The following is a 13,286-nucleotide window of genomic DNA, read 5'->3' on the forward strand; positions in this document are numbered from 1 at the left end:
AACTGATGTAATCAAGAATGAACAACCAAACTCCCTTTTCAGAGTCCTGATATCCACCAAGAATAGAACTGCAAAAACAGTTATTAATTTGTTTTGGTCTTACCAAGCGGCGTGTGGTCGTACAGCGCTGTCCCTGTGTACCAACGCTGGCAAACAAAGTGGCTGGGATTACTAAATTAAGGTCGGCGTCCTCAAGTACTGTGTGGAAGGAAATCAGAGTAGAGAGTACACATATCAATAAAGAAACAAAAGTCATTGTTGTCGAACAGACGACATCCACTGATGAAGTACATGAACAATGCATATTATGTGATGCGATCAAGCTTTTTTTGTAGGTCACAAAACACAAAGTCCACAGATTTACATTAAATTTACAGTTTGAAGATAATAATGGTTAAGCGTACAAAAAGTACCCAGACCCTTTAAACCTGCCAAAACAGGCCAACAAATATATCTTATTTTGCCTTAGCAACTTCCATCTTGATAAATAACATCAAAAAGGGGTTAAAATTAGCATAAATATGAAAGAAACAAATCAATTTTAAACTCAATTATTTTAGTTTCAGACACCATTTCTTCAAGTACCATTTATTTTAGTTTCATTCACTCCTGTGTCTTGGTGGTTCTACTTCCTAACTTTTGAACCAGAGGGTATCAACCTGAAATTTAACATGCTCTTTTTAAATGAAAAGTGACCTGGGTCGACAAACGACATATTTTGATCGCATCTCAGACTTTATTAATCAAAAGCCTTGAGTCCTAGGAGTTCAGTCCCTCCGACAGTAGTAAACCGGAGCTTGTTATGACCCACGAGTGAATTTTTTGTATTTTCGCAATGAACCACTGGTGAACTGTTGGAATTCTTTTTTTTTCCACAAATTGTGTACAAACCTAAACAAAATGAATACTTCGCTTCTTGAAATCACTAACTTAAGAACTTAACATGACAGCAGGAAACGTGGTAGTTTTTCTTTTTTAAAAGCACAGTTTGAGCAAAATTCAAGCTTGCCAACCCTCCACCCCCCCCCCCCCCCTTCTGCTTATTGAATCACTTTCACGCAGCTTCCACTTAAGGGCTTTTCAAGGCAGTAATCTGACCATCAAAATGTTTGCTTGGGAATGAAACTTGAGGGACAGGATTACCAAACTGTTATCTAGTCTCGCCTTTGGTTGCAAATTTCACTCACAAAACAGTCTTAAGGACCCTCGCTCCGTTTCAGTTTTACATATTTTTTCTTACCGTCTTTTATGTTTTGTCGTTTGGCCTTGTTTGTGCTTTCTTTTTCCAGGAATGGATCACAATCGTGACAAATGCGATTGACTGAAAAATGATGTGGTTAAATGATCCAGTGGTTGGGTTTATTAATATTTGATAATGCCTCAACGTGTGTTAAAAGTGCAAGTGTCTGAAAGTTTCATCAGAAGACTTTGGTGAGAGCAGCAGTGGTGAAACTAGGGAAGGGGGAGGTTTGGCAATGAAAGTCTGTCCCCTGAAGGAAACTTCATAAATATATCAGTCACACTTTTCTTTGTTATGTTGGCATAGAACATGTAGAAAGTTGTAAACTAAGATAAGAACAGCGGAGCTTTGTAGCTGTAATCTAACATGAAATTTTGAACTCTAATCCACGCACGAGCTGGCTGTCGCAAGGGGCGCCGGGTTTACTATTGTGATGTGGCAGCCAGCAGGCTAGCTCGTGCAGTAACTGGGTTACAGTTCATAATTCCATGTACGGCCCCAGGCGTGCTATGTAAATAATGACAGTCCCCCTTAGTTTGAAGCTACCATTGTGTGAATTCAGTGTAAGAAGTAAGTTTTGCAAGAGTTCATAATTCCATGTACGGCCCCTGGCGTGCAGTGTTAATAATGACAGTCCCCTTTAGTTTGAAGCTACAATGCTGTGAATTTATTACAAGGAGAAACTTTTGCAAGGATTATTGGTTCTGAGAAGAGTCTCGTTCTCTTCTCATCAAATCAACAACTCTCCTTTTGAGAAAGGGAATTTCAACTGACTATACCTGAGAGAATTTATAACTAAAAATTAAGTTTTCAAGAAATTTGTGTGGGTTTTTTGTTTCAGTGCTTTAAGGGTAGACAATGGTGGAAGGGAAAAGGAGGTAAGATCAACAAGCTTAATGCTGTTTCGCTGCATTGGTATTTAGGGATCTCCCACAGATTTACATGAAGATGCAGTTAACACAAAACTAAAACATATTCCAATTTTTTTATTTTTTTTTGCAAACTATCAGCAAATTTGCGGAATAAACCATCTTATAACTAACACTCAACAATATCTGCTGTTAAAGGTATGTCAATCCCATGTAGTCTCTCTTTAAGATTGGAGAGAAAAAAACAGAAACACAGAGAGTAACACCGGTTCAGACAGGCGCTCCAGAGTTGCACCAAGCCTAATTACTTGATGAAAATGTTTGAAACAGTTAGGAGCGACTGGATGAATTGCAACCGGACACACCGACTGTTGCAGTCGTTTGGAATGACCCTTGAGTAGAATCATTACTTTGTAATGTAACAACGCTTTCATCCAAAAAGATGCATAAATACAATACAATACATCACACAAAAACACAATACACTTGGGTCAACCTAGAGTCGCTCCTAATCTATTTTGATTCCTTGCGCCTCTGAAGCGCCACTGGTGTGCTTTTCTGAGCCAGGTGTAAATAGTCCGCGTGCCATGGCCCCCACTTTAAATCCAACATTTTTTTTTAGCAGCATCCAGAATATCTTACAATGACGGCTCTTAATAGTTACACAGTAGTAAAGGACATGCTCCTATACTTATCTCTTTTTAATATTATTCATTGGCTGCTAAATTTAACAAACAATAGATTTCCCAGATGGTAAACTGAGTAATAAAATAAACATGAACCTGCACAATTTGTGGGGCACTATCCAAAGGCAATAAACTTACTGTAGTACTGATTCACTAGCAAAGTCAAAAGTGGTTGGAATGTCACCAGAGGGTTGCGATGAACAATATGGGGCACTCTAGCCCTATATAGGACTCTTCCTCTATACACAGATACAGAGTCCTAACTATTAAGGCCCGTTTCTGGGGCAGAAAATTTTCAAAGCTTCATAACTCAAGTCTTAGCTGCAGCAAGCCACTAATTTCAACAGATTCACATTCCATGGCAGCATACATTTTTCTGCGGTGGATTTTGATCAGCATATATTCCTTACAAATCCGTAATTTTTGTGAAATAATGCAGCTCCCAACGTTAACAAATTCCCGTTTTGATCGTTTTCTCTCATTGTTGTGTTATGAAGCTTTGAAAATTTTCCGCCCCAGAAATGGACCCTGATATCCAGGATGTCAATGTAGTATAATACGAAAGTGTAAGGCCGCCAGGGCTAGGGGGTACTTTTGACAAAACTTGTCACAACAGATTTTCAACGGTCATTATCACAAAAGTTGTCTCTGTATTGACAATGTGGCGTGACATTGATGAGTGGTGTAGTTCAACGGACCCAAGCTCTGGTGTTATCGGCAGTTGAGTGTGGGGTCAATACCCAGTCAAGACACTTGTGCCCCCTTGAGAAAGGCACTAAACCATAATTACTTCTTTAAAAGTGGGGCAGGTAGTGTATACTCTGTCTACAAGCCAGGCTCCTAGTGGATAATACCCATGCCTACATCCTTACTGTGAAGGGGGTCCCCCTGTTACAGCCCCAGGGGTAGGTGGAAACTTGCACCGGCCTGGTGAAAGTTTATTTGGATCGACAGCCCCAAACAGTTAAGTGTAGCCCTCAAATTGAAGTGCCCCTCCAGCCTTGTGAGGTAAGGGGATATCACAATGATAACAGGTACTCCCTACAGGTAGGTCTTAAGCTCCCTACCCCTCCCATAAGGTCCAAGCTATAGTTATTACTAGCCTCAAGGTTTGTGCTTCGCCAAACCCCATGAGCCACAGCACCGGATACAGGGGATATTGCCTTAGGGTCTAGGTCTCGCTAGCCCCCCACTCTGCGTACAGTGGGACATACTTCCATTGTGCAGACTCTTATGTGAATTGAAATCTTACATCCAGAAAGATGAACAGCTCTATGAAATCTCTCTATGAAATCTCATAGAGCTGCTCATCTTTCTGCTATCAGTTCTGGCTGTTTTCAAGGTTTAAAAAAAAGAGAAAAAAAACATGGATTTATCATTTGATTTTTCTAAACTACATTTTTGGTTTGGATAAATCAATGATCAAACGTAAGATTTTAATTCACAGAGAGTCTGTACAGTGGAAGCCTAAACTCATTTTCATTGTGAAACAAATTTGAATCAACTAGCACTACTGCCTTTATTCAATATCAGTCCATGCATGTTGTTTTTGGTCTTTTTGGAAGAAAGTAGTACATGAACACGCGGTATAGGATTTAATAGCCTTTTCAGGTCTTATTAATGATAAAAAAAACTATTTATCCAAAGGAAAAAAAAATCGAAAAACAGACTAAAATAGAAAGAATAGCATGCCTGTGTCACTTACCAATGATTGCATTGTTTCCACCAAGTTCCAGGATGCAACGCCCAAATCTTCCTTGCACTATTGTCCCAACCTTCTGCCCAACCTGTCATTTTAAAAACACAATCAAGAAATAAGTAATATGTTTATACTCTCACTTAATTTACACAGGAGAAAAAAAAACAGTCAGAAAATATGAACAAAAAAATCAATTATAAACTTTAAGGAAAAAGGAATACGTTTAAAACTAATGCAGTACAAACTTTTGGTTATAAGTACAGCAGCTTTCGATAGAACGAAGTATATTGAGAAATTTTTCACTTCGTAGTTATGTGGTTATGAATATGAGTTTTCATCCCCAGAAATTTGAAATTTAAAAGCATTACTGACAGAAACTTCTCTCAGATTTTGTATTCCAATTACAAAATTTGTTTTTCCGCGTGGACATAATCGCTCCAGGTTTTGGCAAAATCGCGACCACCTTTTAAAACGAAGTTTTCACGAGCTAGTTTTATTGTAACCATCTATGTTATTCAAATGGGATTTTAAAAACATTCAAAAAAAAAAAAAAAAACTGAAGGTAATCTTTCCCTTAAACATTCATTGATTACAAACAAACACTTTGCTGCCTGTGCATAATTGTTTTTTTAATGCATGAGAATTGCTTCCAGGTGTGCAAACACTTCAGAGGCGACAGAGATAAATTTGCAACGACAAAGCTTCCTATAAGGGGAGAATAATTAGGAATTTGCAAGCTAATGAAACAATTGCCGACAGGCTATTTGGAGGAACGTTACAGAATTGGTAAGAAACAAAAGTTGCGAAGATCACAGATTTACATAAAACTTACACGGTCTAATGATGATGATAGTTGAATATTTTTGTCTGAAACGGAATATTTTTGTCTGAAATGTCATATTTGATGAGAAATAAATAATCTAACTTCGCGTTTATCGCTCAGTGAGCGTTTTAATTTGTAATTGGTTTTTCACTACTCTCTTGTGACCAAGACGGCCGATCGATCTCAAACTTCTACAGGTTTGTCAGTTTATGTACATGTATATGGTGGCTAACATAAAGTGCAAACACTGCCAACTCCAGTTCTGTAATGTTCTCTTAAAGAGTATAAGACGCAGTTTTATCTGTGTATCTAGTAGAAGCTTCAGTGGATCAAAAGTGCAGGGTTCTTCACATAAAAAAATTTGAAAACATTGGGGAAAAAAACAGGTCCAAAACTATAAAATGAATTACTGTACGATATTAAATCTGCTCAACCCCTCAAAGTTTTCAAATCACTCTTTTATAAACATCTTATTATAATAAAACTTAAAGTCACCTGGAAATATAATTTTTTTTCTTTCAAACACAAGAGTATATGCTTAAGAACATTAAAACAATTTTTGTAGTAATTGTTTGTCACGATTTATATGTTTAAAAAAAAAATAAAGTTGTTTGGGGGGCTGACTCCGCCTACCCATTTTGTGACGTCAATCGAGGCAGACTTTGCCTGCAATGCGTATAGTAAACACACGTGCAAAGTACATGTACGTCCAAGTCGTGAGTTGGTACATTTCAAAAAGTGTTTTTCTGCGTTCAGCAGCAATACACCCGGTTGGCATTGCCGGAAAAAAACAAAATTTTTTGAAACGTACAAACTCACGACTTGGTCCGTACATGTACTTTGCAATTGTGTTTACTCTACGCATTACAGGCAAAGTCTGCCTTGATTGGCGTCACGAACAGCGCCCTCTCGGGTCGGGGTCTACTCTTAAATTTGTAAATAACATAAGAACTGATTTTTAAAACCTTAGCTAACTGTTTATTCACATTCCACTCATCAAAACACATATATTAGTGACAAAAGCTTTATTTTGAAAAAATACCACTTCCAGCTGACTTTAATCAGTTATTATTTGTTACACCTAAGTTACTTGTGCAAAATACTTGTTTTATAATGGTAACAGTCATCTTCCTATGGGGTGGGTAGGGGGAGGGGCTAAGGCGATAATATTGCTACCATTTTGGGAGTAGTGGGAATCTTGAAACATGTTTTCTTGGATGTGTTACATTTTACGCGGTGCTAAGCTTGAAACTGCAACTCTGCAAATAAAGACAGTGGACACTATTGGTAATTACTCAAAATAATTGTCATCATAAAACCTCACTTGGTAATGAGTAATGGGGAGAGGTTGATAGTATAAAACAATGTGAGAAACGGCTCCCTCTGAAGTGACGTAGTTTTCGAGCAAGAAGTAATTTTCCACGAATTTGATTTCGAGACCTCAAGTTTAGAATTTGAGGTCTCGAAATCAAGCATCAGAAAGCACACAACTTCGTGTGACAAGGGTGTTTTTTTCTTTCATTACTATCTCGCAACTTCGACGACCGATTGAGCTAAAATTCTCACAGGTTTGTTATTTTATGCATATGTTGAGATACACCCACTGTGAAGACTAGTCTTTGACATTTACCAATAGTGTCCACTGGCTTTAAGTCACTGTAAGCGATTTACAACCTCTTATAGGATTCTGTAAAGGTTTTACCTCTACATTACTGACTAATTTGGTTTAAAATATGGGATACGAGCCAGGGACCAAGGATGTGAAAGGCAGGGAAAGAAACCACAGAGCCAACCTGAAAGCATGATAGATGCTTAAGACATTGTGGCATCCAGAAGAGGAGATGGAGGGTCCGTTAGTAAACTTTGAAATACTTACAGCAGTGCTTCCAGTGAATGAAACAATAGGAACAGACTCATCTTGACCCATTGCGCCTCTAAGGATGAAAAACAAGAAGTGAACAGAATAAATAAATATTCAAACTCGGCCATTTCTTTCTTGGATACTGAGACAATAGGGTTGAATGGTCTTGGATTTGGATTAGAATATATATTTTCAAAGCTCTTACTAGAGCCAAATGAGAAGAGAAAACAAACAATGAAGACATTTCAGTTTCAGACGTGGGAGGAAAACCCCAGAGAATTATTCCAGGGAAAACCCACGCAGTAAAGTAGGGACTTAAAACACAATCCACATAGTGCCCCAGTGGGATTTGAACCAAGGTTCCAAAGGTGGAAGGCGAGACAAAAACCCACTATGCCAACCTGACCACAACTTATCCACAGTTTCTCCTTAATCCATGTACTCAGACGAACAGTCATCTCATAACACATTCACTTTTAGAGAACTACCCTACTGTTTTAGTTATATCACGAGAAATGTCATACGAATTATGTGATTTCATGGTTTTAACCTGAGGGGTATCTCTTCTCAGAGTTTTCGAACCATCCATCAGACAGGCTAGGAGGGATTTCGGGCTGGTCAGGGCCCTGTTCCACGGCTGTGCTTACTGCCGAATTATGGGCTTATGATCACTAATCCTGCTTACTTTGCAAGTGCCGTGCTTCTGCGCTGGCTGTGTAAGCAAAGAATGCCTATATTAAGCAAAAGCACAAGCAAAAGATCCCTTGAAATACGCTTTACATAAGGACTGAATTCCATGCTTTAGTTAACACTGAATCCTTGCTTACGGTAAGCAGAGCCAAGAAATTTGGCCTTCATGGCTTTCAATGTTTGACCCGCAAACTCCAGCACATTTTTTTTTACGAATCGATTTCGGTTTCTTTAAAGATTTGGAAAAACAAAAAAAACAAAAAAATAATTGAGAGTAACAACTACACAGTAAACTGTTTTTCTGGTGAGTTTTTAAGAAATATGAATTTTAATTCATATTCATACACAACACATATCCAGGGGGAATGTGGAGAGGTTAACAACAATTTCACAACGCTTCAAAAACGTTGCCTTTATCCATCAGTCCTTGCCAGGAGCAACTGGCTTTCCTTTGAACATCCTGTTTTGAATAAATGAACACACTTATTTGGCTTCGAAATTTAATTTTATTTATACAAGTTTTTGACGTAAACAATTTCTGCATTTAAAATGTTTATTTTTCAGCAAAGTTGAATGTCCTGGATGAAATGGTGATATTTGGAAGCTTATATGTCTGTTTGTCCCTGCATTATGTAACTCAATATTTCAACAGGCCCATCACCCTACATGTACACTTGCAAGACCATCAACCTTTGGTCTTCTGGTAACATTCCCTGGGCTCAAATTTAGAAGACAAATCTAACAGGCTGCAGGGCTTCTAGCTCAAAATGTATTGTCTGTGTGCAAAAAGTTGCGAAGACTCAATGACCTCAAATCTTATGTAAATATTTTGACTAAAGTAGTTTTTGAGGTATGAATTGTTCAACTTCTGTTTTCAACCGGATGTCAAGGTCAAATGGGGTCACACTCTGTGTAGAGTTTGTAAGGTTTTAAATTAAGATCTATCGGATGATGTGTAGATTGTAATGTCATTGTGTGATTCATGCGTTATTAAAATTATTTAACATATTTCAATATCTGATGTCATCATGACGTAACTAAAGTGGTTACATCTTCTATTGACTATTTATCTGTATGTGAAGTGTCATAGAAGTCAACATTAGGGCTAGATGGCTCAATTGGTATAGCACCAACACATTATTTCGGAGGTCGCAGGTTCACGTCCTACTCTAGTTAACTGTCCTTTGTTCAACCCAAAATTTCAAATGTTCATTATTTTGGCAACGATACATGTAGGGCCACTGATTTTCCGTTTCAGAAAAGTGCAAATTCCGTTTGGCAAAAACATGAATTCCGTTTCAGGCACAACAAATTCCGTTTTTTTAATTAGATAAAAGGTTGTTTAATACCCAGGGACACACTTATAAAAAACAATTTGAGATAAGTTGCACTGCTGACTTCGTAAAATGTTCATTTGAACTGAAAAATTTCAAAAAAATACCCTAATTTTTTTTTTTTTATAATTGTGGATTATTTTGTATACTGCTGTTTGATGAAACAAAAACATGTAGTTAGGGTAAAAAGGTTGCACTGTGACTGCAGTATCAATGCACATGATGTGATAGACTTGATTCCAAGTCTAAAACTGCAGTTGATTCTCTGCATCAGCCACATTGTAGGCTAATGACAGGAGTGTAATCCACAAGAGCGCGCTGTTTCAGCATGATCAAAGACTTGGGAACAAGTCTATGGACGTGACCGTTCTCCATCCACAAACAAAATGTCAGCCATTTTGTTTTCGCTTTGGCGACAGAATGTTGACAGTTTACGGTTTTATTTTAGACCTTTCCGAGATGAAAAAACATTGTATGTGTTCTTATAGATCATAGGTAAGCTAGTTTGTGTATTATTGTTGGTAAAAGAGAGGGAGAAAATGCAATTTGGATGAACAAAAAATGTTAAAAACGTGCCGCCAATAATAATAATAATAATAATAAACGAGACTTATAAAGCGCATTTTACAAAATTCAATGCGCTGGAAGAGTGCTACGGAAAAGACGATTATGAGAATAGATATGTTTTTAATTTACTCTTGAATGTCTGGAGTGTGTTGGTGTTCCGAATATGACTTGGTAGGGCGTTCCAGCACCGGGGACCAGCGACTGAAAAGGACCGGTCCCCTGCCATTTTGTGTGTGCGAGGGATTGTTAGATTCTGGGCCACTCCGGCCAGGTTTGTTGAAATTTAGCGACTCTGTAAGGTATTGTGGAAGTACGTTAGAGAGTGCTTTGTGCATGTTCACTGATGTTTTGAAGGTGATGCGTTGTTTAACTGGTAACCAGTGTAATTGTTTGAGAAGAGTGGATGCGTGTGTGTATTTGGGTTGCAAGAAAATGATACGTGCAGCATTGTTTTGGAGCCTTTGTAGACGGTCAATGTCAGCTTGCTTAATACCATTGAGGAGAGAGTTACAATAATCCAGTCTAGACAACACAAGGGCTCTGGCAGCAGCGTGGCATGTGTTTGTGTCAATATATTTGTGTATTTTGGAGATGTTTCTGATGTGATAGTTGATGGACTTGCATGTACGTGTGACGTGTGCGCTCATTGTCATGGAGCTGTCGAAAAAGACGCCTAAATTTCGCACTGTTTGAGATGGCTTAAATGTTGTGTTGTTCACGTTCACAGTCAAGTGGCTGAGAACTTTCTGGTGATGAGGAGAAGCAGCAATGAAAAATTCAGATTTGTCTTTGTTCAGAAGAAGTTTGTTTGCGATTAACCAGTTTTGAACATCGGTGATGCAGTTTGACAATCTGAAAAGAGCACATTCTGCGTCGTTGGGAATGGATGGGTCGAATAATGCCCTTCGCTTAACCATGTTAACAACGTATGTACATCATGTGTGTAAACATGGAGGATGGTACTTTTTAATGGTCTGATTTCTGATGCTTTTTTAGTTTAACAAAAAGAATCTTAATAAAGAATGCAATTTCAATAGTTTTGGCGTCAAGAAAAAAAAAATAAATAAATAAATCAAATTTTCTGAAATCCCGTTTTCCGTTTCTAAGGGCGGATTCCGCGAATTCCGTCCGATTTCCGCGAGCGCGGAAAATCAGTGGCCCTATACATGTCAATCATCTTCAAAGTTTTAAAAATAGGTCTCAAAGAATAAAAACTGTTACCCTATGTCTGCTCCACCACACATTAAGGTCATAACTGCTGGATGGACTTTGTTCTCTGCAAGGACAGATTGAATCACCCTGAAATAAAAAAAAATAACAATATTGTTGAATCTGTTACTAAGGTTACATGATTCTAGAGGGCCAAGTATCATGGCGCTGTTTACCTTGAGTGCAAAATCAGGCCCGAATATTGTATTTTCATGAAAGTGAAACAACAAATTCTGTTCACTTTTTGTTGAATTGGCTTTGTCGAGTCTGGGTTTCTTTCTTTGTGCCCGCAATACTTTAGGAAAAAAAAAAGTTTTCGACACTTCCCTAGAATTAATCCCATCAGAATTGAAGGAAGAAAATGAAAGATCCCAGAACTAAAGGAATGGTAGATGTTCAGAATCACTCTTAAAATTAATGGCGATAAAAAAAATTATTACTTGGTTAGTGCAGCAGTTTTTTGATAGAATAAAGCATTTTGAGAATCATTTCACTTTGAATTGATGTGGATATAGGAAAAGATGTACGTTTTTATCTCCCAAACACAACTAGAAACACTGGGTACTTTCTCAGATTGTGTATTAGAATTACGAGTTATTCTTCCTGTGTTTTACATAACCACTCCGGATTTTCAGAGATATCTCAAAAACACAACCAACTTTTAAAATGCAATTTTCACAGGTTAGTTTTATTGGAAATCTACATTTATTTTTAGGATTTAAACATTTGAAAGATTAAAAAATCCAGAGGTTTACTTTCCCTTTAACTTGTTAATAAACAAGCACTTGCGTTTGTTCTTTACTCCGTGGATTTGACTTACTTTGTGATAGCAATTCCACAGAGGGGTGTAGTTGGGGCAGGTTTCCTGGGGGAAAAAAAGAAACAAAAGAACTGTCTTTAGATGACAATTGCATAATTCATTCAAGACAGTGTACACTTTGATCAGTTTCAAATGGGGATGAATTATTGGCCCGTTTATCAGCCAGTGTCCGGCAGGAATTCGTCTGATCTCCTGCATATGTGTGATAAACTGTGTGTAAACCTTCTGTTGGCCCAACACCTGCCTGAAGAGTCCAAGGCCCTGCCAGATATCAGCTAGGCATTCAGGCTGCAATGCAAAACACCGCATCAAGATTAAAGTCTGAGTTTAAAATAACTCAATGCCTGCCCAATTCCCCAAAATTACCTGACGGCTAGCAAATTGAATTTTAGGATTCCTTACCACATGCAAGTGTTGCCACAAACCATGGTTATGGCAGCGTTCCAGCCAAATACGGCAGTTGGGAAATTGAAGGCAGTGATAATACCCGTAAGTCCAAGGGGATTCCACTGTTCAAGAAGGATGTGACCCGGGCCTGAAGAAAGAACAGAAAAGTTACACAATTGGATAAAAAAATTACCAACACATAAGGAATGTTAGATGAACAACATGATCAACCACGGAGTCATTTCCTTTCATTTCCTCTGGTCGAAAGCTAAGGACTCTCAGAAAAGCAAACTTAATCACTGTACTAGCCAGAGAAGACACTAAAGGCCGGTTTATAGTCAGTCGCGCGATGGTGGGGCGATGGACATCTTGACGCGCGATCATAAAAAGAAATAGTTTTAAGGCCTCAGCCTTAGAATTGCGCATCAACATTTCCATCGCGCAACCATCGCGCGGCCGACTACAAACCGGCCTTAAGGGAGGAAATTTCCAATTTAGATGTTGGAGGAAAACCCTAGTAAAACATTCCAGGGAAAACTCACTCAGTCATGTAGGGACTGAAAACCCACTCAGTCATGTAGGGACTGAAAACCCAATCCACATACAGGTCTTAGAGGTTGAAGTTGAGGAAAGATACCACTTCACAAACCCTAACACCAACCTGACCAAAAGAAGTTGAAAGATACCACTACACAAATCCTAACACCAACCTGGCCAAAAGAAGTTGAAAGATACCACTACACAAACCCTAATACCAACCTGGCCAAAAGAAGTTGAAAGATACCACTACACAAACCCTAACTCCAACCTGGCCAAAAGAAGTTGAAAGATACCACTACACAAACCCTAACACGAACCTGACCAAAAGAAGTTGAAAGATACCACTCTCTGGCATCTGTCTGTCTCGAAAGACAATAGAATATTGCGCAATGCAAGTTAGTTTTTAGAGGTGCAGCGCCTCCTATGGCTGAACAATCCAATCCTGGAGAGGCATAGCTTGTTACAGTTACTGCAGATGAATGTCACGTCTGGCTGAGTGGTTGGCTGAGTGGTTGGCTGTGTGGTCGACTGTGTGGTTGACTGTTGTCGACGCTCTCTTTT

At 38.5% G+C, this 13,286-nt stretch overlaps 1 protein-coding gene across 1 annotated transcript in view; it reads right to left on the reverse strand.

The window, feature by feature from the left end:
- The window catches only part of LOC117295611 (alpha-aminoadipic semialdehyde dehydrogenase-like), a 63,054-nt gene that overhangs the window by 41,922 nt on the left and 7,846 nt on the right, over window positions 1-13,286 (reverse strand). The window contains exons 6-11 of the mRNA XM_033778316.1: window positions 12,201-12,333; window positions 11,799-11,843; window positions 10,991-11,068; window positions 7,194-7,251; window positions 4,501-4,582; window positions 104-198 (exon numbers count right to left, since the gene is read on the reverse strand). Coding sequence (XP_033634207.1) covers window positions 104-198; window positions 4,501-4,582; window positions 7,194-7,251; window positions 10,991-11,068; window positions 11,799-11,843; window positions 12,201-12,333 — 491 coding nt within the window. The remainder of the gene's footprint in view (window positions 1-103; window positions 199-4,500; window positions 4,583-7,193; window positions 7,252-10,990; window positions 11,069-11,798; window positions 11,844-12,200; window positions 12,334-13,286) is intronic.

The sequence above is a fragment of the Asterias rubens genome, chromosome 10 (genome assembly GCF_902459465.1).
Source record: "Asterias rubens chromosome 10, eAstRub1.3, whole genome shotgun sequence".
NCBI classification, from domain to species: Eukaryota; Metazoa; Echinodermata; class Asteroidea; order Forcipulatida; family Asteriidae; genus Asterias; species Asterias rubens.